This window comes from Mustela nigripes, chromosome 4, assembly GCF_022355385.1.
Source record: "Mustela nigripes isolate SB6536 chromosome 4, MUSNIG.SB6536, whole genome shotgun sequence".
Taxonomy (NCBI): Eukaryota; Metazoa; Chordata; class Mammalia; order Carnivora; family Mustelidae; genus Mustela; species Mustela nigripes.
Window position 1 is genome coordinate 1,237,183 of NC_081560.1, and position 26,594 is coordinate 1,263,776.

The 26,594-nt window shown below is 60.0% G+C and overlaps 1 protein-coding gene across 4 annotated transcripts in view; it reads right to left on the reverse strand.

The window, feature by feature from the left end:
* Positions 1-26,594, reverse strand: part of DNAJB6 (DnaJ heat shock protein family (Hsp40) member B6) — an 84,735-nt gene that overhangs the window by 23,237 nt on the left and 34,904 nt on the right. For 2 of the 4 annotated variants that reach the window (XR_009403706.1, XM_059396000.1), the window contains exons 6-9: positions 25,904-26,035; positions 24,099-24,240; positions 23,539-23,609; positions 9,642-9,857 (exon numbers count right to left, since the gene is read on the reverse strand). Coding sequence is in view for 3 of the 4 variants with exons in the window: in XM_059396000.1 (XP_059251983.1) it covers positions 9,642-9,857; positions 23,539-23,609; positions 24,099-24,240; positions 25,904-26,035 (561 nt within the window). In the remaining variant the exon portion in view is untranslated. Of the gene's footprint in view, positions 1-2,489; positions 3,838-9,641; positions 9,858-23,538; positions 23,610-24,098; positions 24,241-25,903; positions 26,036-26,594 lie in introns of those variants that run through there. The other 2 variants (XM_059396002.1, XM_059396001.1) reach the window with 2 other exon arrangements.

The following is a 26,594-nucleotide window of genomic DNA, read 5'->3' on the forward strand; positions in this document are numbered from 1 at the left end:
CCAGGCTGCTGCTCTGCGATCGGGGGCAAGAACGGGAACACGGGAGGTGGCACCCCCAGGGGCAGGCGGGGACCGGAGGGACACCCCCCACCCCAACCTGGGCTCCATCAGGCTGAGGAGAAATGTCCCCAAACCAGGCCGTGGACAGGAAGAAGTCCCGGCTCTCTGTAAGCCCAGCCCCAGACGGCTGACCGCTACCCCATCGATCACACTCACTCTCAGCAACGGGCAAGATTCATTGTCCCTTGTCAACTGGGGCCACCCCGGGTCACCATGTAATGGCTAGTCGGTCAAAGAAACAATAGTTTTCATGCCATAAAAACTGAACTCCATTTGTTCACTAAGAGTGAATGCTGTTGATCAAGCGAAACCTATAAAAACCCCAGAGACAAAGGCAAAGAATTAAGGCTGACAGGCCGCGATTAGCCTGTCCACAGCCGGGTGAGGGCGCAGCAGGTGACGCGAGGGCCAGGTGGCGGGGCCGGAGCCAGAAAAACCGCCTGTCCCTCCTGACAGCCGCTGTCTGGGTGGCGTCTCGGAGAGGACCCACTGCTGCCTCGGGGCCCCCAGAAGAACGGTCCCCGGTGGGTCTGGGACAGAACGTGTCTGGGACAGGATGCCCTGACTTGTGACACGAGGCTGGAGCCGACTGTGGGGTGGACAGCGACGGTGCGAGACTCTCTCGGAGAGGCCGTAATCGGGGCACAGTCAAGCGGATGGCCCTCTGCGAAGAGTGCCGAGTTGAGCTGCGGTGAAACCCGGACCCGGGACAAGGAGAGCAGGGCAGCTGCCTTAGCGTCCAGCCACGCCGAGGTCAGCCCGCACGCCGCCCCCGCAGGGCGTCTTCGGCAGGCACAGCGCTGGGAGGCAGCTCCTGGCTGCTGCCCCCTAACATTCAGCTGAGAATCGCGTGGGGCACACGCGGGGAAGGACGAGCAGAGAAGGTGGGGGCCCAGCTGGCGCCCCAGATGCAGGCAAGAAGAGGGCACTTGGGGGGGACCCAGAGGGCAGGGTCGGTAGGAGCCGGAGGGACACACAGGGAACAGATCCAAACCATGGGAACCCGGGACGGGGCCACGAGCCTGGCATTGCTGCAGGGCCCAGACGGCCCATCGTGGTGCCTACAGGAGCACCCAGCATCGGCAGCTCCTTGCATGACCGACCGTCTGAGCCCAGCCTCACTCTCACCCGGCAAGACGGGAACCGGGCACAGGAAGCAGGTGCCCAGTGGGTGCGGGGGGCCAGGGGACCCTCGGAGCAGCGAGCAGACAGAAGGTTCTGCACCTGAGCCTCCGTCGTGCTCGGCGGGAAGAGGCCACATCAGGAGTCCTGGGCATGTGATTATTAACATCGTGCCCCCCCCCCCCAGATTGTACCGTGTCACACTCCTGGCTCCATCACTGCCCTACTGCTCTGGGGACCGGGTGCCACCATGCAGAACCCCCGGGCGCCGTCATAAAATATCCTGCAAATGCACAAGGGTCTCAGAACCATGTGTGGAAGCATCTGTTCAGTGCAAGCTCTGCGCCCTCTCCTCCTAACGCTGGGTCGAGCTGGTGTGGCACTTGGCCCTAGGTGTGTAAGGGGAAGTTCCTCGTGGCACACCACCCCCCAAACCAGTCCCACAAGCTGTTCCCCAAAAGCGGGCCCCTCGGCGTGAGGTCACTGCGGGTGGAGGCGGGGGGTGTCCTGCCCTCTGCCGCCCTCGATGTCTGCTGAGCGCCTGGGAAGGCCCTCCAAGAGGCCACCAGGCATCAGAGCCCTACGAGAGCTGTCCGCGGAGAACTGGCCCCAGGACCCCAGGCCTCTGCACAGTAGCCCACCTGGAGCAGGGGTGTGAGCTCACGGGCTCTTCCGTACAAGCCACGGGACCTCAGTGAGCCATCTGCCCAGCACCAGGCCTGAGGGCTGCCCGCCTGCGGGGCCTGTGAGGCCCAGGGGCCCCCGAGCTGGACGGAAGTCAGTTCCAGGTGTGGCTCGAAGACACCGTCCCACAGATGTCATGTCCCGACATGGCTGGCCTCAGAGCACAGTGACGGACCGAGGCTCTAACCCTTGCCTCACACCCTCCCCAGGTGCCAACGGCAGATCCCCAGGGGCGAGCACCTTACGAACAGCCACAGGCCACACGGCCCCTTGTGAGAGGCTCTAGGTCCTTTGTGGGCCTTTTTATCCCAGAATCGTGTGGTTCACAGCGTAGCCCTCGTCACGCCGCGCCCGTGGCCCGGACGGGCAAAACAGCACTCGTCCCCCAAGTCCTCTGCTGCCCCTCCCTGCCAGCCAGCCTCGGGCTCACCCGAGGTCAGCTCAGCGGGAGTGCAGTCCTCACACAAGCCCTCCCCCTACAGTCGTCCCGGACCCGGCCACTCGCCCCAACCCGCACTGGATCGCTCCCGACTGCAGGCTTGAGAGACCAGAACGGTCTTCACCGTTAACGGCTGGTGACGGGGCGCCCTGCAGGCACCAGGAAGGACGTCACAGAGCAGCAGCGCGGTGCGTTTACGTTTTATTTCTGTAGGTACCACTGAAAACACAGGACACCTCCATGGGCAGGTTTCCCCATAAGCAGTGACCGCCAGTCCACACCTCCGCCCCACAAAGCCAAAGCAAGCCAACCTGCCTGTAACAGTCGTCTTAAATTCAAAGGCTGCACCCGCTGGCGGCCCTCGCAACCATGACGCGGCCACAGACGCGAGTGCCCGGCCCCCTCGCTCCCACGCAAGCACGAGGTGAACACGCCCTCGGGCTGAGGAGGGGCGGCCCGGGCAGGGCGCATTGCAGGGAAGGTGAGGGCCGGGCAGGGTCTGGTCGGGAGCAGAGGGTTAAGCAGCAGCTGATCATGCAAAGACAGAAGCTCAGGAAACCGCACAGAATCTTGCCAGGAAAAATGTTTGCAAAGGAATCAATGTTTACAGGCGGACACACTCTGTTCAGCCTCCCTGTCCGTACCGGCACGTGAGAGAGAGAGAGAGAGTGAGTGAGTGTGTGTGTGTGTGTGTGTGTGTCAACACCTCGTCCGTCCTTCCCCAGCATCACTTAAACTAAGACCCAGATTTGACATTTACCCAACAAAATTCTGTAGGATCCTGTGCATGTGCTAAGAATTAAGGGTCCAAGAAAAAAAAAAAAAGAAGGGTTTTAGCAAAACTTAAACGGTCTCTGAAGTTCAGTTCAGGCTAGAGACTAAAACTACAGTAAACGGAAGGAATGACTTTATATCTAAAGTGAGTCACCCCAAGGCCCCCATGGGCCGGGCCAGGCCGGCTGCTGAGCTGCTGGAAGGTCTAGCACCCCCCGCCCCCGTCTGAAGGACAGAGCACCGTGTGGCGGGCACCCGATGCACCAGACCGCTCCGCCACCCTGCCCTTCCCTGGCGCTAGCTCCCAGGAATCTGCGGCCAGGAAGGAAGGAAGCCATTCCACGAACACACACTCCGTTCTCTGCCCGTCACGCCTCGAGAGCTCTAAGTAGCCCGGCGGCCGGTGGCTGAAAGGCTGGAAAGAAGGAGCTGGGTCCCGAGCCCCTCCGGGAAGACGCGATCGGATTTAGTGCTGGGAGAAGCGAGGGCGGTCCGGGCAGGCTCCACACTTGGGCCACCGCCACCCACGACCGTCACTGCCGGCTCCTCCGCGTCCCCGAGCTGAGGAGGTGTGGTCTCGGGACAGAGGCAAAGCAGGGGGCGCTAGCGCGTGCCGCGACCACACAGAGCCGGCCGGGGCACCAGCTCGGGCAGCGAGTGTGGCCGCGAGTCCGTCTAGTGGTGGCCTTTGGTCGACTTCTTCTTCTTGGACTCCTCTCTCTGCTTCTGCTTCTTCCTCTTGCCACCTTCTTTAGATCCTAAGGAAACACGGCTCGTGAAACACTGTGCAGAACAACGGCTGCCTCCCCACTAAGAGGCCGACATGTTTCCAAACACTCCCCCGCGTTTAGGGAAAAAAACCCACACAGGAAAGCCAGTCTCTTGCTTCTGTCCAGGCCACACCTGGACCTCAGCAGAAGCCCCGGCTGCCTCGCTCCACCCCACAGCGAGCCCTATGACACGGTTCCAAGAGCGTCCCAGCCACGCAGGGGGCGGGCATGCAGCCCACGCTCCCCTCTGCTACCCTCCAACCCCACCCCGCACCCGCGCGAGACCCCGCGCCCCAACCAATTCGGGCAGACACGGCCTGGGGGACGGGCTCCCTGTAGCCCCGGCCAGGCCGGAGTCCCATCCACGGGGCAGCCCAGCTGTGGGCGGGGCTCCTTTCCCCGGCTCTGGGCCACCCATTCCCTCGCTTCCTCTGAGGACGAGAACCTTCGGTCTCCCGCAGGCCATGGCTCCACGTACTACGTGGAGGCAGAGGAGCGACAGGCGAGCCCTCACCTCCTCACCCCCTGGAGAGCCCCAGCTCTGGTTCTGCGGAAGTGACTCAAGACCTTGAGCGGATGGGTCTGAACAACACGGTGGCAGAACAGCACAGACGAGCCAGCCCACGAGCTGATGCTGGTTTCGGGGAACAACGCTAGATTTCAATGGGCCGGCACCGTGGGCCTGGGCCTCAACACCCTCAGCCCTGAACCTGCCAGAAGACCCCCTGAAGGCACTCTCGGGATTTTCAAGGACATGGCCACACTGTGGGGCCCCCTCTCCCGTCTGGGACTCAGACGCGGCCTGTCAGCAGACACCACGGGGCACAACACTCGTCCTTCCGCAGAACCGCAACCCCTGGCACGTGGGTCCTCTGTCCGTGAGACGGGATCCGACAGCCAACGCACGAAGAGGCCCCCCCCACCGGACGCCTGCCTCCTGCACGCCGAGCGTGGCCTCGGGGTTTTCCACAGGAGGGAGAAGACAGAGCGGCAGGGCACGGGAGAGGGGAGTCCGGGGAGCGGACCAAACAGCCACCGTGAGGCGTCACACAGGGAGGCAGAGCCAGTCCGGGGACACGTCTGTGGGTCCGTTAGCGGACGAGATTACACAAAGGAGGAGCAACAGGGGACACCAGGGTGGCCCGTCCAGTCCCAGGTGGGTCTCCTGTGGAGAAACCTCCGACAGAATCGTTCCCCCGGGGGGCTCGCAGGCCAGCCGTGAGCGGTGCACCCAACGGCCCGTGGCCCCGAAGGCACACACTGGGAGTGGGGTTCAGAGGCCTCACGAGTGACTGGAGGCTCGACCAAGCGGGGGACGGGGCCCCTGGCTTCGGACTCCCTGCAGGCATCACTTCGCAGAGGGGAGGAAGGCCTCCTCTCCCCCAGCAGACTCGACCACATGGACAGTAACCCAAGAAGAAGAAACGCCGGCTGCGCTGTCCCCGCAGGCCGGAAGCTCGGGACGCCCGTCAGAGGGAGGCGAGGAGTCCGACCCCATCCGCGCGCCCCGTGCCGCCTGGGCGTGCTCTACCGGGCTGTCGCTTCCACAACCCAGGACGAGGGAGGCGGCCCCAGAGGAACATGGTGGGGCCGTGGAGCTGGCAGCTGGGGCCCCCGACCCCCACACCAGTCATAAAGTCCTAACACCTGACCCAGAAGGGACCCTGAAGCCCCGGGGCACACGCCGGGCAGGGCTGGGCTCGGTGCTGCCATGTTCCAGCCGCAGCCCCCAGTGGGCACTGGCTACCACTGCACAGACAGGCCCACATGGGACAGCGACACCTTGCTCCAAGTCCCTATTAACATGCCCCTCACAAGGCATTTTTAATTGTAGAGCGCTATCAGAAGAATAATGTGGAACCAACTAAAGGAATTTCAGCACAGATGACAAGATTCTGGGCCTGTGACCCCACGGACCTGTCCCACCCGGGAGGTGCCTGTCCCGTGCGTCTGGGACCCATGAGGGACACTGGCCAGCCCGAGGCTACGGACAGGCCCAGGGCCTCACGGGCATAAGACCCTGCTCAGGCACTGCCTGCAACCACTCCTTCAAAGACGGTGGCCAGCAGAGCCTCAAGGAGCCCGGGGCTCCCCAGTCACTAGACGCAAGTGCGCAGAGCGGACGAGAACAAGCAGTCCAGCGCACCCGGAGCCGCCTCTGTCTGCAGCAGGTGCTGGGAGCCAAGGGCCTGGGGCTCGGAGAGGGCTCGAGGCAGAGGCTCCACAGGGACTAGCTACGGTCCCACTCCCCGGTCCCCACCCCCGACCCCCGACCCCACTCCAAGCCTGCACCTGTGGCCCAACCTCAAGCGGCATCCGAGCCAAGCCCAAACCGTCTGCTCTGAACCCTGCAGGGCAGCCACAAAGCAGCTTTCACCAGCCCCATCCCCAGGACAAAGCGGCAGCGTGATCATAGGATAGAGACACCCTTCGGATGTTAAGGATCTGAAACTGCAGGACAACGGGACCGCAGCGCAGAACCTGGACAGCAGGGCCCTGGGACTTCGAGGTCGACGCCAAGGCCAGACAGGTGAGGCAGGTACCGCCGAGCTCCGCGGTAAAGCAGAATCACTAGGGTAGTTCCTTCGAGCATCTGTGTCTGGGGACAATGAGTCCGAGAGAAGGGGCCCTCCCGCCACCCGGCACAGTTGGTCCGTCCACAGAATCCACAGAATGGCCACTCGGATGCCCAGCACGAGTGCCACCCGGCACCCAGGGTCCCACCTGGGGAACCATGTCTGATGCACCAGTGTCACTGCAGACGCCGACCTCAGACCTCAAAGCCCAGCCGACGCAGCCTCTGGGGAGGGAGGCCCGGCCGCCAAGCCCCAGGCAAGGCCCCGCCCCTGGCGGCCTGGCTCATGCGCTTCCCTCCAACCCCCATGCAGGAAACAAAACAAAGTTCAGGACTCAATTCTAGACTTTTGTTCGTGAATTTTCTTCATGTTGAGTAACTTTAATTTTCCTTCTGAACAATTCCGTGTCCCTGGCTCATGCATTCCAAGCGGGGTCCACACAGGAAAAGCATGACTCCTTCCTCAACACGGGACTCGGACCGTGTCCAGGTGACACGCAGCATGCAACGCTGACAAGCCTCTGTCCCCGGAGGGAAGCTGGCGGACAGGACAGGAGGCTGGGTGTGCAGAGCAACGGCCCAGGGACAGCCACGACAGCTGGGCAAGACCGCGCCACCAGCCACCACCCCGCTGCACCGTGGTCGCCACCCCGGCCTGCCCTGCGCAGACATGGCAGCTCGCTGCGCGGCAGCCCTCGGCCTGCCACCCCGTGGGAACCCCTCCCAGAAGCAACGAATGCAGCGTCCCCAGCAGAGGCAGGCGAGAGTGCGCCTCCAGCCCAGCAGCATCCCTCCCAGAGCGGCCAGGCCCCCCACGCCCCACGGCCTCCGGCGGGCTCCCCGGGCCCCTCTGTCCGGGAGCTGTTCCTGCACCGAGGCGCCCCGGGAACAAGTTCCTGACTGGGTGCTCACCCTGAAGAAGAAATCACCCAAGGCTTGGGAACGTGGCACAAAGCCGCCATGGGACGCGCTAGGCCACACCAGAGCACACAGGCTGTACCACCTGGGGCTGGCGTCCAGGTGTCCCGAGCCCAGGGCTCGTGCGGAGCTCCGGGGCGTCTGCCCCCAGGAGGGGCCCCAGCACCCGTTCCCTGCTGGCCGACACCCGCATCTGCAACATGGGACCCCGAGCTGCAGGTCTGTGCAGGGAAGCAAAGCCTCCTGCCGGCAGCAAGGAACCCGGCGGAGGGGCAGTCGGACTACTCCGCACAGCCCTGGCCGGCTCCGTGCCCGACTGCGATTTTGTGTCACGTCCTTTTCTCCGTCTGTGGACCCTTCTTTGAGGACAGCTGAGAAGACAATCTAAGCATCTGGCATGAGCGCACCGTACAATCTGTATGGGGCTCGAGGCTGTAATTTCTTGTGACTTAACCCGACAATCTTTTCAAGACCCCATTACTCATGGTGATTCAACAGCATCAGAAACCACCCCGCCCCCGGAAGGTGCTCTGGCCACCGCCACCCCACCAGGGAGGGGTTACACTCTGGGAATACAAGGCAAGCCACCAGGTCTCTCCACAGCCCAGGAGAAGGGACTCGACACGACAGGAGTCCATCCCTGGCCTCGTGGGTCTAAGACTTGTGCCAGGGCTAAATCAGTGCTTAGAGGGGGCCTGATGGTACAAATTGACAAAACCATTAGATTTCAGGGAGAAGAATAAAAAACCCTACGATCCCAGGACTCTCCAAGAAGCTCATTCCTTCTGCACTCGGCAGATGAAGTCTCGGTTCTAGAGCAAACAAGCAGTGTCGCCGGGAAGCATGGGCCTCGTTCTGAACTCAGGAGGTGCCCCTTGGGCCGGCTCTGCTGGGGACAGCACAGCCCCGGTCCTGCCGCGGGAGCCTGGCTATGTGGCGGGGAAGACTACCAGGGGGCCCATCTCTGCACACCTTATTCTTGGGAACGGGGCTAGGCTTATGGCGTCCTTCCAACCAGACAGACAGGGCTCCCTAAATCACCGTCTTAACAGTGACTCGTTCAGGCAAACAGAATCGACAAGCCTGCCCCCTGCCCAAAGACTACCGGTCCCAGGAGCTGACAATCGATCCCGGGAAAATGTCCACACGCCCGTTCAAGGCAGAATGAACTCTTTCTGAATTCATACAGCCCTTCCGACTCCCTCCAGTTGTCATTCAATTACACAGGGAAAGGCTAATGTCTCCATTAGGGGCCATCGGTTTGTGTCAGCCCCGCCCCGGGCAGAGCTGGGAGCCACATGTGTCCCGGTTCGAAGCCCCAGGACACCCACAGTCAAGCGGGTGGCACCTTCCTTCCATCCTCCACAAAACCCTGAGGAGGACCAGGAGGGGCTGCGAGGCGCCACCTGTCCGACAAAGTTCTGGGGCAGGAAGGGGACAGCTGCGACGGTGTGCTCTGCTGAGGCCCGCACTGAGCCTCGCACGTACCCTCACGTCACCCTAACACAGGGCCGAGGACGCAGGTCTTCCCTACCACACAGCACACGACGGCCACCGTGCTGCCCCCGTGGCGGCAACAAAGATGGGCACGAATGCGTCACACTGACCAAGAATTCAGACCCCCTGACCCAGGACTTCAGAACACAGGTCAAAGCCACAGCACAGCCGTCCTCTCAGAAATAACCCGGGACCTTCTATGGGAGCTCACTTCAAAGCCCCACTAGGGCTCTATGAGAAATTACAAGCCGAGAAGCCAGAGGAAGGCAGAGCCGGGCTCTGGGGACACAGGTCGTGAACGCCCAGCGCGTCCAGGGCGGGACCGAGACGCTCCAGCTTCCCCCGGGGAGGCGGGGTGACAGGAGGGCCAGCCAGGGGCTCTGCTGTCTCTGTAACCAAGCGCAGGGGGAGGACAGGGTGAGGAAGCAAATGCAAGACATTTGCCGAAGGGTGCCCGCAGGATGCGTGAGCAGCTCGAGCTCAAGCCTAAGCGCAGAGTGACAAAAAGGGACATTTAAGGTAAAAGCAGCACCTGTCATCCTCTGCCCAAGACAACACACTCCATAGCACCGTGGAAGACGGGCACCCCGTTTTAATTGGGGGATCTCACAGGAGAGGAGCTGAGCGCAAGGGGCCTCCTCCCACCACTGTGCTCTGAGCGGCCGCTGGCGCGCCCCCGCCCAGCCTCACCACGCTCAGGTCAGGACACAACAGCACAGGAGCGATTTCGGTCCTCTCTGGTCTCGGGAGGGAGGGGCAGCGTCCCCGCGGGGAAGCTCCACTCTGGTTTCCCTTTGCACACCTGCAGAGAGCACGGAGGGGTCCCAGGGGCTGCCGGCGGCCCGCTGACTGCCTGGCTCGTCCTCCTCTTCGTGCACGTGCTCAGACTCGGGTTTGGGCAGGGAGGCCGGCCTGTAAGACCTCGACGACGGGCCGCTGGTGCTGGCGGGCTGGGCGGGCAGCGCGCTCTGGCCTCTGCGCCGGCACTCCTCCAGGAGCGCGTTCTCATCGGCCACACCTGCAAGCACAGGACGGGGCGGGCATCAGCTCACGGCTCCTCTCTGCACCTGTCCTGGGGCCCCCACGCTTCTGCAGAAGAGAGATGCTGAGTCCACCACCTAGGCTATCCGGGCCTGACCTTAAGCTGGGGCGGGGTGGATGGGCAGGCTCAGGGCACACCAGCAACTTCACACGTTGTCAGGAGAGCACACGGCCTACTAAAAGCCAGCGGGGGCCAGACTTTCCACAAAGATCAACCCAATGGTTAGCACCCTGCTAGGAAAAGGCTCCCGATGCAGCCTCCCGTCCCATTGCCGGGCAGCCTGGATTCTAGAACCTGTCCCTCTAAGGGGAGGAGAGGTCCGCTGGCCGGGAGGTGGGACCTCACGGCCTGTTTCCCTGCCCGCAGAGAGCCGAGGCCGGGACTGCACAGATCGTCTGTCACCCCAGAGACACGTCCGAGGTGGGACCGTCCTCACTGCTTGGAAAGGTGTGTGTCTACTTGTTGTAGAAACAAAGCGGTTTCGCACGTTAGACACGGTAAGTAAAATCAGAAAACAAGCTATAATGACCACTGAAATCTCGGATTTCGTTCTCTAAAGGCTCTCAATGGCCAGACGCGCAGCTTAGAGGAAGGTGTCCTTTGAGTATGCAGATGACGCCGTCACTCGCCTCCATCCCCGGGAACAAGCCCGGGGAGGCCAGGCCGCTCCCTGAGCCTTGCAGTTGCTCTGCCCCATACAGGGAGGGGGGCATCTACCACGAGGGAAGCAAGCATCACCGATGGCCAGACAGCCCACGCGTAGAACCAGAGCCCCACGGAAAGGCCACCGTCTTCCTGGTGCAAACTCCAAGCGCACAGGTCTCGGCACGCTAGGCCCGTCAGAGCAGCACTGGCTCCACTTCCCAAGACACAGTGCGTCGGGCCGTCTGCACGTTTCCCGTGCCAGGTGCGGGCACACGCTCATTCACAGCACGGCCCCAGCTCGGCACTGCAAAGAGCGCGCCCGCCTCCGTTCCTCCAGAGCCCGCAGAAGCCCTTCTCCCGGATCAGCTTCGGAGCCTCCAGCTCCGGCCCCCGAGCCCTGGTATGACCTTTGCCCTCACACGGGAGCACCGGCCACTGCAGTCATGGCCGCGCTGGAGGCGGCGAACCCACACCAGGAAGAGAAATTATTAGAGAAACAGGAAGTCTTGGGGCAGCCCGCAACACGCAGCTGGCATGGCGGGTTTCCCAGCGGGAATCTGAAAATCCCCCCAGCTCTGGACGCAACACAGGCGCTCCCCGTGTTCTGGCCTTCGGACCCCCGGCCCCGCAGTGAGGCCTGGCCACGAGCCCCCATCCAGTTCTGCCCCGCATCTGCCCACACGCCCCACCTGCCAGCCGAGATCATGTGTCAGCTCTGGGGTCGTTTACGCAGGCGGACCTTCACGGAGGGAGGGAATGCCCGGCAGCCCGCGAGGGGCCCGGGCAGACGTCTCTGGGGAGGGCCTCTGACCACTGAGTCTCAGACTCAAACCTGAGCTGGTGATTGAGTCAGAGAACTAAGAGGACAGGGCCGCCCGGACCTGGCAGTCACGTCACTCTGGGGTGGGCGCCTCAGCCAAGGGCCACCCTGTGTCTGCAGCAGGAAGGCAGTCAGCAGGGACCCTAGAACGGAGCCAAGATCGAGGCTGGGGGAGCACTCGGGGAGCCCACCGCTTCAGGGGTCTGTGGTCTGCTACGAGGCATCGTGTTGTTTGGGGCAAGTACAACAGAAGTATGGCTCCCAGATACATGGCAAAGGCCCCAGGGAGTGGGTGACAGGGGTCCCTGCTGGCCGGGGACATGACTTCAAAGCCTGAATTTGCAGTGGCGGGGGGTGAGGGCGAGGAGCCAGGACCTCAATGGCCACAGGCGCCCTGCTGCCAGCCACACACAGGGAGGGGCCTGTGGCCGGGGCACCAGAGCACTGGCCGGCGGGGTGGCCCAGACACCAGGACCAGCTCTGCGCCCTGAGCGTTCCAAGGGCCCTGCTCAGCCTGCTCTCCACCTGGGAAGGAAGCTGGCCCCAGAAGGAAAACGGGCCGCCCCTCCCAGTCCCCCAGTGTCACACCTTGGGATCAACCGTGGGACTGAAGAACACGTCAGCCCAAGTTCAGAACATGGTCCAGACCTCCCCATAAGTGCCTGGCCTCGTAGGCAGCCGGCCCGGACGTGGCAAGGGCACCGGGACCGGGGCACATGGGAGGCGTCACGCCCACCCCCGCTTACTTACCGCACCTAGGGGTCCTCGGATCCGAGGCGCTCCCTGCCCGCCACTCCAGCGCCTGTCAGAGAAGAGGTGCCTCCCTGTCGCCTCCACAGCACCTGCAGCCACGGCCGCCCAGGACCCCCCCACGGAGGCGGCGGTGGCGGATCAGGGCGCAGACCGCCGGCCTTGCTTTCGTCGTCCGAGGTGGAAGGCCGCCACAGGGCCGCACAAGCCACCGTCCGAGGAAGCAGCGCTAGGCCTGGGCCGTCCCGCCTGCACACAGGCCTCTCTGCGCTAAACCCACCGCGCTCCCCAGGCCCAGACAGGCACGCGTCACGTTCTGGGCTTGCTGTGTGGTTAGAATCCCGAAGTCTCTAAGACGTTAAGCTCGAGGACGAGTCTGGGACGCTCGGAATACGGAGAGACAGACAACACGTGCACGCTGCAGGCTTCCAGGCCCTCCACAAACGTGGGGGAAGGAGCCACGTCTCCCACGTCTCTTGGATCCGGACATGCACAGGAGGCAAGCACGTCACTGACTGCAGGAGGGCACGGGAAGCTGGGGTCCCGCGGGGCGACCCGGGCATGAGGTTCCTGTCCCAAGTGCCCAAGCCCAGCCACCAGCTCCGGACAGAGGTCGGCGTCTATCTCCCGTGCTCCCCAGCAAATCCTAGTGCCGCTGCGCTCAGGCCTCACGCCCACGAGGCTCCTTCCCTCGAGCCCCACTGCGCGGGCCCTGCAGCGGCCATCAGCGCGTGATCGGGGTGGGCGGCCAGGGCCGAGAGCTCGGCTGTCGGGTCCACAGCGACCCGGTCACGAACAGTGCTCAGACGTGCAGCTTAGCACCTACTGTCCCACACGTCACTGTCTTCCTGGCCCCCCAGTCAACCCTTACAGAGGACTCCCCGAGGCCCATCACTTCACCAAGAGCTCCTGAGGTCTTCGGGTCTGGAGCAAGGACCATCATGTCACTGACCCCACAAAACTCCCACAAAACTGGACAGTGTCTCAAACACCAGAAAAAATGACTTCGAGAAAAGAGATAAAGGAAGGGAATGAGAAGCAAAGATTAGATCGTGGTCTTGCCCCAACTCCTCGCTCGAAACCACCTGCAAGGGCTCAGTCCACGGACCCGATCAAGCACTCACTGGGCCCACTCCGAGCGCACCAAGCTCACAGGCCCGACAGGTCTGTGAAACCAGGAGGCCACCATCTCCCGGTCGGGGGCACGGACACCTCGAGACTGAGGAAGGGGACACAAGTGCTGGTCTGAAGAACGACGGTGCTCCCCGGACCGGACCCTTCGGAGCCCCGCACGGTGCCTCCCTCCCGCCGCAGAGCCCACAGCACCGGCAGGGGCCCTGGTCCCTGCAGAGGGGCGGGAAGTCCCCCAGGCTGAGTGCCCCTCGCCGCGGCAGACCCAGAGGCACGGGGACGGGGGACGGAGAGGGAGGAGCGTCTAGAAGGACATCCCGTGCCCCGTCCCAGAATGGACTGGTTACGAAGGGGCAGGTCAGGCCCCCACTGCTCCCTATGCGTTGTAGCAACGCATAGGGAGCTTCTGAGGGTCCGTGCTGCAGCGACAGACCCGGCTTCACCTCTGCTGAGCTTCGAGGCAGTCCCGTTCACCGTCCCAAGCACCGACCCGCCTGGGCCACCACGCCTGGGCCAGAGCACGCCCGCCCCCCACCCCCCCTTCAGAGCGTCTGTTCCGGCCTCGGTTCCGACGGAAGCCCAGGGACACAGGAGAGCAGGCCTGATTCCCTGCTGGGCGCTCGGGGGGCGGCGGGCAGCACGCGCCTGGGCAAGCCCACCCGCGGGCAACTTGCGAACGCACGGGGGCCCCGGTGGCACGGACGACTTTCTGAACAAAAGCCAGCCCGACAACATCCTCCGTGCGTCATCCCCAGACCCAAAGCCACACTTGCGGAAAGCCACGTTTTATTTCTTTGCTTCAATGGGTTTCTCCAGATGTTCTGTCCTCCGTGAAGTACCAGAACTCCCCTCCTGTGGCGCGCAGCACGCGGCAGCCAAGTTCCGTGGACTGGTTTGTACCGGACGACGCACACACCAAGTACCTGGAGAACATAAGCCGCACCGAGCTCCGTGACCCACGCGCAATGGACTATGTCGCTGTGATTTCTGCGGCCTCTTTTCGTGCGCATGAATAAGCTTCCTGCTGCTGCCGAGAGTCCGAGCACCGTTTTCATTTGAAAAACTAAAGACGCCTGAACTGGTCCTGCCCCCAGCACCAAGTTACAAGATTTAAAAACAGACGTGCTCTGCCAGGCTCCCGAGCCAAAGCGCACTGAAGTCACCAGGAAGCTATGACAGGAATGCTCCGCGGTGGCCCGGCCCCGGCCCCGGCCCCCTCTGGCACCTCGCTCTTCTCCCCAAACAGAGCCCAGACACAGTCCGGCTTGATGACATGCAAATGAAAACAATCCTCCAGAAATAACAGGATCACTGTTCCCCAAATAAGTACAATCCAAAAGGCCTCGGTCGTGACTGCTTTTCCACGGCAGGGGCACGGGCAAGGCAGGGCCACACTCCCTGAGACCAGGAGCACTCCCACCCAGAGGGAGTGGGCACAAACATCATCCAAAAACGCACCCCGGCCCGTCGGAAGATTCAGTCAAACCTCAGGGCCTGGCCTGTGCTGCTGCAGGAGACCAGTGTGGGACGCACGCGGACCGGACACGGCACCACCACGAGGTCAGTGCCACCCACGTCAGGCTCAGCCAGGACACAGCACCGAGGACCAACAGCTAGTGAGGCAAGAAGGGAGGGAAAGCAGCACAGGGAGCGGCACAGACCGGGGCCGGCCTGGGACGGAGGACACACTGGCCACGGGCCGGCCTGGGACAGGAACAGGGACACAGACGCATCACAGAGCCTCAGATGTCTCCTCAACCGAGGGGGTCCGAGCACGCGTCTCAACAAGGACTCTGTCCCGGCCAGCAAATGGTGGACACGGGACACCGGGACACACAAGCGGGACCAGGCAGGCAGACCGGCGCGCCTGCTCCCTAGGGGGGCAAGGACTAGTTCTCCGAGTAATCAGACACCCGGAAAGCACACCACGGCCAATCACCTGAAGGGAAACCAAGTCACAGCAGGGCCCAGGCCCCGGCAGGGAGGGGCTGTAGGGCTGGGAGCAGAACATGGAACCCAGATCTGGGGTGAAGGCCAGGGAGAGCACAAAGTTTGCCACCTGGGCCGCGGGGCACGTGACCCACACGAGGGGCCAGGACGGAGCAGTCTGCAAGGAAGCTGCACCCCGAGGCCCGGCGCTGCCGGCTCCCCCCAGTACTTCGGCTGAAGCCAAGGCCGGAAGGCGCCAGAAGGCACCGCACCGCACCTCCTCAGTGTGGCCGCCCCACACGACCACCTGCCCCACAGCCGGGCCTGGCCCACGGCGCCTCTCCCGTGGCTAGCGGGCAGGCGTGGGTCCTCGACAGGCCTCTGTTAAGACCTCAAAGCTCCCGTGTGGCGTCGACCGTGTGGTGTTCGAGGCCGCACAGCGGGCAGACGCCTGAAAAATGCGGGGACGGCCAGATGCTTCCCAAAAGCAGAAGGGCCTCCCAGGGAGACCCCACACGCACAGCTTCTGGGACAAACCCTGCGGAGCGGCTGGGGGCAGGGGCAGGGGTGGGACGGGGCTGGATCCCACTTACCTACCCCACAGCCCCGGCAGAATGTGTCACAGCAGCACTGAAGCCAGCAGGACCGGGAACACCAAGCCCTCCGGCTGGGATTATCCTGCACCTTGTGGCAGCCACCGGCTGGCTGGAGGACGATCCTGAGCCGGAAACTGAAGACAGCAGAGGATCGCGAGCTAGGGCTTCACACGCTCGTCTGTGGCTGGCCTTCCTGGATCCATCCAGAATCACTGGGCCTCCCTCCACAGAGCTGGGCCCATCCTGGGACAAGGGGTCACGTTTGAAGCCCTTACCGTAGGACGCTGCCGACCCCTGCGTCCAACCCAATGGTAGAAGACGGAGGACCATGCCAGGAAGAGAACGGTGCAGGAAGGAGCGGCTACCTGCGAGCCGCCCTCCACCCCCGAGGACCCTGCAGCGATCCTGCCGGAGGTCTCAGGGTCATACAGCCCTATTCCTGCTGCAGCAGAGCCACGGGAGGACAGGACCAGCGTGGGCATGGCAGGCGGGGGTGTCCCCTGAACTGGGAAAGGAGCCCTTGGGCCCCAAGCGTGCTGCTGGGCCTGCTTGCTGGCCCTACAGTCCTCAGTAAGCACCGCTCTGAAGCAGGACTTCCCGGAGACGGGACAGGTGATATAACTGGCACTGACTGAAACAAACCTTGACCAGGCTCATCATAAAGCAGAATAAACATTCTATTTCTGCAGGTTCACATACTCACATAATGTGATTTCTCCAGTCTCTTCTCAGTTACTCCACCCTCTGTGAAATCCTGGTATCCGTTAAATCTTTCAGAAATCTGTTTTAGATGGAGATATGTGCCCAGGAACTGCTACAGCTGTTTTACTCAGCAAGACACACCGGGGGTGACCCGGGGACTGTACCCCCGCCCGAGGAAAGGGCGCACAGCGCCAGGAGGTGCCTCCCGTGCACCATGGCTGCGCCAGGGGGCCCGACGAGACCCAGGCCTGCGTCTCCTCAATGCCAGCGGTGAACACGACCCGTCAGCAACACTGCCCTGACCCTCTCTTTAAAAGGAAATTTAAATAAACAAAACCAGGGGACATCTTCATGTTAAAACGCGGTGACACAGAGAACCACAATGGACATTAGAGCCTCTGTCAGCGCGCACAGCACGTGAAGGTGCTTCTGCCCTGCCCAAGTCAGCCCCAGACCAGCTGCTCAGGAAGCGGAGCGCTTCGACTCCACGTCCAACCCCAGTGTGGCCAGTGGGAAGGCACCAGCTGGTCGACGGAGTGCTCTAGCGAGGTAAGGGCCAAGGAACTCTTTCTTTAAAAGTCTGTCCTTGGGTGCCTGGGTGGCTCAGTCCGTTAAGCATCAGCCTTCGGCTCAGGTCATGATCCCAGGGTCCTAGGATCGAGCCCCACGTTGGGCTCCCGGCTCAGGAGGGACAAGACGGCGATATGCAACTTCCGTTCTCACTCGCGTGAGACAATAAAGGAAAATCAATGAAGGAAATCGGGCAGGGGCGGGCACCTGAGCAGACTGTGCCGTTCGCTTCCAAGCCCTTAGGAGCACCCAGACAGGGTTGGGAACAAGGTGCCCTTTCCAGCAACCACTGCAGCCCACACAAGGTGACCCGGCATAAAGTAAGGCCAAAAGAAGAGGCGTCCCAGAACAGCTGTGCGTCTACCAGGCACGCACACGAGGAACTGGAGGCCTCTGGGAGAAAGCGGCTGTCCGCAGAAACGCTCCACGGAAGTTGGAGAGACAAAGACCTAAACAGCGGTGTGAGAGAAAACTCATCTGAGGAAGATGTAAGCTATCAAACCGAAGGTCAAACCCGAGCCGCCTTTCGGGACAAGGTATGAAGACGCGCACACAGGACGCCTGGTGTGGACCCTCCGACAGTCCGCAGGCCGTGGCTCAGGGGAAGATGAGGGGAGACGGTGGGCGAGACCCATGGAGCCCAGGTTCGCCTCCTCCAGCTCCGGGTCGCAGGTGTGCGTCCTGGCACCCTACCAGGCACCCCGCAGGCTCAGGCAGGAGGTCATCCGCTCTGGCTGCGGGCTGGTCAGCAGCACATTCCTACCATCGGGGACAGGCAGAGCGGCCCGCAGCCTGGCTTCGTGAGGCCCTCGGCACACCCCCCACGCCAGCTCGGGGCCAAAGGGGGCGAGCTCGCCGAGGCGGCAGCTGAGGGAGAAGGCAACGGAACACCCGTGTTCTGCCGGCCCGACTCTGCGAGGACCTCTGCTCCCGTGCGCGTGAGAGTGTGGTGCACAGGGTATCGGGTGTTCCCAACACGACGGCACACACACCATCAGTGCCGGGAAACACTGGTGCTTAATGTCCTCTTAGGGGACAGGCTGGGAAGTGACGGAGAGAAGTGTTCAGGGCGCCGGCGCCCGCAGCGCAGACAGAGCTTTAGCGCGGACCCCGCCAGGGACAGCGTGAGAATTCGTCCACTGTTCCAGTTTGACGGACACAGAAAGGAAGGCGAAGTGCGACAAGCAGAGACGACCGACATAAGAGAACCTGAAGTCCTGGGAACGCACTGAGGGCTGCGGGCCCGGAGGGGGTGGCGGATGGGGTAGCCGGATGGTAAAGCAGGGCCCGGCAGGTGAGGAGAACTGGCTATTAATTAAATAGGACTCGAGTCCCTAAACTCTACCCCTGAAGCCAGTAATATATATGTTCACTAACGGAATTTAAATAAAGAATTTAAAAATGAAAACACTGTTCGGGAAAGAAACACAACCGATGACTCGGTACGTACGTGAAGAGTTCTCTATGACCAGGAAGGCTGGCATACGTACACTCCGAAACAATCATTGACTCTATTACGTAAGAAACAAAACGGGGGAAACGCCTGAGAAACAAGCCCCCCACAGGCACCAGACTCCACAACCGCAGTGTCGCCGCGTGCCTGCAGGAGGGCAGAGCGACGGTGCCGGGAGCCATGCTCCTGCGCGGGCCGCCCTTCCCAGCAGCACGTCGGGCTGCCTCTGGCAAAGACCGTGTCCACCCAACGCGCTACGATCCACTGCCCCCGCCGCACCAGCTCTGGGGCGAGGGCCCGCGTGGGGCACAGGGTCACCCGCCGTAACATGGTCTTCCCCAAGCAGCAGAACAAAGGAGCCGTCCCAACCTTGGCGGCATCTCAGCTCCAAGCTCCCTCGGCGAGGCTCCCTGCCACTCACGCACAAAGGCCTATGTCCGGGGTCTTCCTGTCCACGTGTGGAACACTTTCAGCATCGGGATGCTGTCCCCGGCGGTCAGCAAGGGGGGCGGGGGGGCAGGGGCATGACGGCAGGTCACTGCTCCCTCACACACCTCAGTCCCGTACAGAATACACTGCCGTTTCCTAGACTCTGAAACTGCCCCTTTACGGCTCAGGGGTCCACACAGCAGAGAAATGTTCAACCAAGACGGAGCCCCAAGCCTGCCACACCACACCTCGAGATTACTTGGCATGAAGGAGCGCAGAACGGTGCTGTCCCAGACGAACAACGGCGGCCAGAGAGGGACAGCCCCCGCCATGCCGGGCTGCTTCCTCAAGCACCAATGCCAGCAGCGGTGCCACCCAAAGGGCCTCTAGTCCTGGACGCGTGCACTCGGAAGAGAGTCCTCCGTTTTCTAAATGCTCAGACACGAGGGCAAAGACTAATGGTCCCCTGGGGGCTCCCCCATGAACGATTCATCCACCCAGGGAGTCTGAGATTGCCTGACCACAGAAACAAGAAAAAGTATGTGCCACCCAAGGGCAAACCGCGAGCTCATGGGCCTCTTGGTGCCCACGTCCGCCTCTGCCCCAGCGAGTGAGACTCTGAAGTCCCAGTTAGTCCTGGTCTCTGCACATCAGGGCCCACTATGACCAACGTTTCTGATACGGTTAGAACTGTTCTACCTTCCCTCCTCGACCCTCTCGATGTCAAGATGCAGGAACTAATTTAGCCAAAAGGAAAAGCATCTGGCCTCTCCCCATCCCAACTGTGAACCATACTTACAACCGAGGTCTACGTCTAATTAGCGCAGCCCGCTACAGCTCAAGGAACCACGGCATCCTCACAGCTGTCCAAGCAACAACAGAAAGGTCCCCGTATGACCACACTGGGAAATGTATCTAAAATCAAAACAGAGGGGCGCCCGGGGGGCTCAGTGGGTTAAGCCTCTGCCTTCGGCTCAGGTCATGATCCCAGGGTCCTGGGATCAGCCCGGCATGGGGGTCTCTGCTAGGCAGGGCGCCTGCTTCCTCCTCTCTGCCTGCCTCTCTGCCTGCTTGTGATCTCTGTCAAATAAACAAATAAAATCAAATCAAAGCAGAAGCACTGCACAGCCCATACAGACAGGAGATGGGGGTGAAGAAAAAGGAAGGTCTACGTTTCCCGAAGGCCTCGCATCGTTGACCTGCCCGACACACAAGTTACTGACCAGAGACACACACGAGATGGTTATCAGAATCTCATTTTTTTTTTTTTAATAAAATGTAAGCCACTGGGTCATATAGGTCAACCCCTCCTGACCACACAGCATCAAGTGTTCAATTTACTAAGAAATTCTTGCCTGAAAACCACCAGAGAAGGTAGCCAGTACCTCCAGGCCATACCGAACATGCTGAAGGCTGCTGGGTTCTCCGAAAATACAAATACTTTCAGTAACTATGTACTGCTTCGAAAGAAACGGAGGCCAGCAGTCCCTGAAGCGGGCATGACAGCGAGGAGCCACGTAACCAAGGAGAAAGTTTAAACCTCTAGGAGACCCTTAACAGAAATGACAAATGACTGGAAAGATGCTGTCTCATCTCCCCTGGAGCTTGGCCACTCTGTAAGGATCAGACTTCCGGGGTGCCCGGGTGGCTCAGTCCAGCACCTGCCCGGGACTAAGCCCTGTGTTGGGCTCCTGCTCCGTGGAGAGCCTACTTCTCCCTCTGTGTGCTTCTCTCCTGCCTGTGTGCTTTCTTTCCAATACATGGATAGAATTTTTTTTTTAAGGGGAGGGTGGGCAGACTTCAGCAGACTAGGTACACAGATTCTAGTAACTTCAATAAACCTAAAGCTAACTGCACGGACTTCTACAATTTGCCCTTCAAGGAAAGTCAAAAGGGGGAAAAAGACAAATGACCATTCACGCAGCCACGAGCCTCGTCATCGTCCTCGTCATAATTACTGAGTTTCCAAACTCGCCTCTGGATCCTCTGAGCGGTGAAGGACAGCGAGGGGAAGCCAAGTCCATCGGAGCTCGATCGGACCGACGGAGGGAGCGCCACAGGTACCGGGAGAAGAGCAGCACGACACGCATCAGGACTGCGCCGTCCCGTCGCCCGTGACTGTAAAGACTTCCGCCCGAAACAGAGCTACGCAGCACCAAGCGGGCAGGACCAGCGGTGCACACGGTGCACTCGGGGCACAGGTACGTCAGTGCAGGTGCCCCATGGCCTGTTCCCAAAGGTCCCTGAAGCTACAGAAACACCGAAGCGCGTGGGGACCGACCAGCAGATGGAGCCCGCACTACAAGCTTGGCGGGCACGTCTTCTGGCACGTCCTCGCGTGAGCACCACTGCCGCGTGCGCAGGGCCGCGGGGCGTCTTCCCAGGCTCGAAGAGACGACTTGACGTCCTCAGTGACACGAAGTTGCCCACCCCACTCCCGGATTCACAAAATGAACCTCGCTCTCCGCGCCACCAGTGCAGAACCAACGCTGCGCTCCCCACTGCCGATGAACAGCACTGCCCAGCTCGGCAGGAAGGCCCTGCAAGTCCGAGACCTCCTGCCTGTGCCATGCATGGTGGGGAGAGCTGACTGCAGGAGGTGCACCCAACAGTCTCGGCCACCCTCAAAGGTCCGCAGACATGAAGCCACGGCTGGAGTGCGATACGCCCCCCCAGGAAGCTCTAATAGATTAGCCAGGACGTCTCGTCAGGAGCCCGATGTCCCCACGAGCCCCTCACCCCACCCACCTCTAACGACAACTGTCAGTGCCATGTCTGTTCGGTTCCAGGTACTGGCTACAGTATCTCCCAACAGAGAAACCATCCACCCTAACAGCCAACCAAAATGGGCTCTCTGGTGTCACAATTTCAGTCTGTGAACTCACAAGCGTCCTCTCGGTGTGACACACCTCCGTGCCTCTCTTCTCCAGACGTTTCGGCACTTCCCATGGCTTCCCTCAGTTCAGCTGTCTGTAAGAACTGACACTAAGGGACGCCTGGGTGCCTCAGTCAATTAAGCAGCCGCCATCAGCTCAGGTCATGCTCCCAGGGTCCTGGGATCGAGTCCTGCGCCGGGCTTCCTGTTTAGGGGGGGGGGGACCCTGCTTCCCCCCTCCCTCTGCCTGCTGCTTCCCCTTGCTGGTACTCATCTCTGTCAAACAAAAATCTTTAAAAAAAATAAAGTAAGAATTTACACTACATTTTGCCCTTTTTTTAATATTTTCTGTGGGATTTTCTACAATACTGTTTTCAACAAACACAGGTTTGATTCTGTAAAGACTCTAGGATATTTGGGCAATTCCCAGATGCCTTCCAACTGGGCCTACACAGACTGAACCTTGTGTGTCATGAAGGAACTTACCCCCGTGGTCCTCCTGTCTTTCCGGCAAAACCCTATGCTTACCCCAACGAAGCTGAGTGGGGGGCGTTCAAACGCAAGCATGTCCAGTTAACATCCCTGTGGCTGGGATCCCAGTCGTCACTGCTGACCAGGGCAGCTCTGACACGTCCAAGAACAAAGACGACCTTCGGTTTTGTCCACGTTCACATCTCTGTCACCCCATGACCTTGCCAGGCACGTCACGTCTTTACGGGGTCGGCATGAAGCGTACGCTAGAGAACTAAAACCTACTTGGAAAGAATGAGAAAGCTGCAGTGCTGTTCCTTCCTTCCCCATAAAAACGTCACCACAGGAGAGGCTTCAGGGAACGGCTCGTCCTTACAGGAGACACAGAGGACAATCCCCACCCCCGACAACACAGAGAAGACGAGCGCAGGTCACGCGCACCTGCGTCCGCCGCGAGGAACACAACTGCGGAGCATGAAGGACGCCGGAGGCCCAGGCACGAAAATCATACACGGACACAAGAAGGCTACAGGCCCCACTCAGGAAAGAATGCACCAAACACATTTGCATTTATTTTTTTTTTTTAAAGCAAATGACAAAGACCCAGTTTACCAGCTTTACTTTAACCTAAGCTTAACACGTTACATGTTTAAACAATTGTCAAATCTTACTAGGCTGCCAGCATTCATGCACAACTAGAAAAACATCCTCAATTTATTGTTAAACGAGAAATGTATCACCATTAATGCATTAATATCTCTCACTACTAAATACTGAGAAGAACTGAAATTATTTTTGTGGAAGATTCATCCTGGCAATGTTAACTTCACAGCAGGCTGACTCTAGCGGCTCACGTTTCAAACACAATGGGATGCAGGTCCGTGCTGGTGTTAGTGTACGAAAGAGTCACGGCCGCCTTGGGTTACGTTTAATAAAAAAGCAAAGTGCATACAGAGATTTACAACAATTTTAAAGACAAGAAAACAAAATAAAAACAAAAACAAAACAGAAAAAAAAAAAACAAAAAAAACACCAAAAACAGAAACCCCCAAACAATGGTCCTATTATGTGGTCCCAACAAGAAACTCAAAGGTCTAGGACAAACAGGGCTCCGGCGAGCTGTGTATAAATACTTTAGACTAGGTACATTATACTGAAAGTGGAGTTCGTTTGAAATCTTCCCAAAAAAGCGCTCGTGCCGGTCCTCGGCGGCGCCGGTACCGCTCGCGCTCCGGCCACGCGCGGGCCCGGTTACTTGTTATCCAAGCGCAGCAGCTGCTCCTTACCATTTATCGTTAAGGACTTTAACTGGCCGTTCTCTTCAACTTCTACTCTCTCTTCACCGTTCTCCACAATTCTGAAAGATAAAATGCACCGCAGACCTCTTTTTAGACTCCATACATGGAACGTTACCTATTTTAAAACGGTGGCATTCCCACCAGCACACAGGAAACCGCTCCTGCTGCAGGCTAAGAACCCAGGGAGAGCAACCTACTGACGACGGTTCTTCCCTAAAGTGCACTCCGCCCGACAGACAGAGCTGCGTCCCCAGCACGGCCCGGCCGCCCATGGCCCAGGTGCCCGTGCCCTCTGCAAGTACGGACGGCCTGCGGCTTTCACCCTCCAACTGTGCTCTCCAGCTGCGCGGTCACTACGCTGCCACACGCTCTGAACGTGGCTCCACACAGAGGCCACCTCCACTGGAGAAACACTAAGCAGCCGTGCAGAGGGAAAGCTCGGACTCAGACACAGGAGGCCCCTGGTGTCAGCGTTAACCGCACTGCACGCTCCAAGCGCCCGCCGAAGACACGCGGTGCCACTTTAGAGGCACATATAAGCACCTTACCTCTTTGTAGTGATTTTCCTGCCGTTGACCATTTTTGTAGAAGTCGATATGGACTTGAAGTTGCCCATCCCACTACCGCCAAATGCCGCAGACGAGAATGAAGTGAGGCCCCCGTGACCCGGGGACGCGAAGGAAGTAAACCCTGCGGGAAAACGGAAGATCAGGACCGGCCTGTCCAGCTCCGGTGCAAGGCAAGTGTGAGTAACAGGAAAACCAGGAGAACGGATCAAACCAAGGAGCGCTGCCTGCACAGAGCGTTCCCAGAACCACGAGGACCAGGAGGGCAGGCATGTGCAACTCTGGAGGCCGGGGGGGCCCAACAGGCGCCCCCCTTCTCCCACGCGGTCTCCTCTCCCCTCTCCCCACCAGCGCTCTGCTGCGCGCTTTGGCGGCTCACCCTGGTGACAGCCGGACGGCCACCACCACGACCACGCTGGAGCAGGAGGCCAGGGGTCTGGGGAGGCCGCAGGAGCAGAGCGGCTTCGCCAGCGCAGGATGCCACAGCCAACCTGCTTACCTTCTCCTCGCAGAGTGACCGCGAAGGGGTGAACCTCTGAGTTTAAAGAGCACAGTTTTAGCTGCGAACACTTACTGGGAAAGTACGGACCCACATAATTCACTTGTGCACAACGTTCTCAATCACGGCAATCACAGCAGAGGCCAGAAAGCCCTGACCTCCTCAAGTCCCACAAGAGCAAACCGATCTCTGAAGCAGACCACCGTGTTTCCGGAGCTTATTTCCACTTGTCCGTCTTGAAGACGTTCACGCCAGGGCAAGTCCCCAGCCCCCTGCACAGGAGACTCTGCAGGGCTGCTACAGGGTCTGCATCCACACGTGGCAGAAACACACATTTCTTCAGTGAAGCACCGTTTGGTTGACGGATTCAACGGGTTTTCTCGGACTCTCCCTCGAGTCTCAGCAAACTCACCGGCAGTGCACTGCGTGGTCCCGCAGGCAAGGGTGTGCGGCAGCCCTAAACGTCCATATGCCATTGAACCCGCGTTCGCCTGCGCGGTGCTGGCAGCATGTGGGACGGGAAGGAGGCCCAGCGGCAGGCTGCAGGGCGGCGCCCCCAACAAGCATGGCCAACGCCTACCACGCAGCAATTCACACAGAAGTCTGAGCACCCGGAGATACAAGAGCTCCTCTGTTAAGGGGAGCTATACGAACTTCAAAGAAAAGATCCTAATTTTTCAGGTAAAATATGTAACTACATCAGGCCACATGCACAGTACTCCGGTTGATGAGCTGCCCTTTTTTTATAAAAGATATTATTATTTTCGAGGATCTCCACATGCAGCATGGGGCTCACACTCAAGAGTCACAGGTGTGCCACCGAGCTGCCGGCCGCTGTAGGGCAAGGCCGCAGTTACCCCCTCGGGCTGCACTCTGCGTGGCCAAGGACGCTTGCACAGGGCCAGAGCCCCCTTCTCGTCTCCTCAGCCTGGACCCTCCCAGAAGACTCTTGTTCTTACAGCAACCGAGGAGCTCAGACAAAAAAGGTTTCAGGGAGATTGTCTACATGTAGGATTTTTCACAATTATTTACCCCAAATCAAGGGACTTCTTTTAACCAGGAATTTCATGAAATGTTGACCTTTGGTAGTAAGAGGAGAAGTGGATTTTCAAGTAAAACACTCTCGGGAAGCGGAGAGAGGAAAACGCAGGTTACTCGGTACAGACGTGGTACACAGGAAACCACCGCAAACGTACACGGCTACGCGAACCAGGACAGACACTCCTTCCAAAACTGAACGGCGCACACGCTGGCCACAGACCGGACGTCAGATCGAAGGGTTTCATACCTGAATCAAAAGCCGGAAACCCTCCTCCGAAAGACGGAAATCCACTGAAGGCAGAGAAAAATGACCCTGTGCTCCGGTTCCTGCTTCCACGGGGGCCTCTACGACTGCCAAAAAATTCCTCGAATGGGTCTTCTAGAAACAAACAAAGGTAGTTTTAGTTCAGCTTATTTTGCATGGCAGAGCTGCAATGGAGGGAAACAGGCCACGCCTCACAGCACATGACTCCATCAGAAGAGACACGTCAGGACGCTGGACCAAAGCTGGTCCGCAGAACCACCAAGTCCATCGAATAACCAGCAGCTTTACTTGCTCGTTTAATTCAACCACAGCTAGAACGTACTAAGGAAAAAATAACCAGACTGTTGATATAATCACTCCACGGAACCAACGTGAAAACCGGCATCACCCATGTGCACTCCAAACTCACACAAGAAGCCGGGGTTTCCTCCTTTTTCTCGCATCAAGATTTTACTTAAATTCAAGTCAGCACATACACCTGTACCGCTAAGGCTCAGAGAACTCATCACCTGCACAGGACGCCCAGGCTCAGCCCATCACGCGTCCTCCTTAATGTCCATGTCCCAGTCGGAACATCCCCCGAACTTGTTTGTGACCCAGAGTTGAGAGTTTCTTAGGGGAGTTTGTTTTTCCTTTTAAGATTTTACTTATTTGAGAGTGAGTGCGCCTGCGA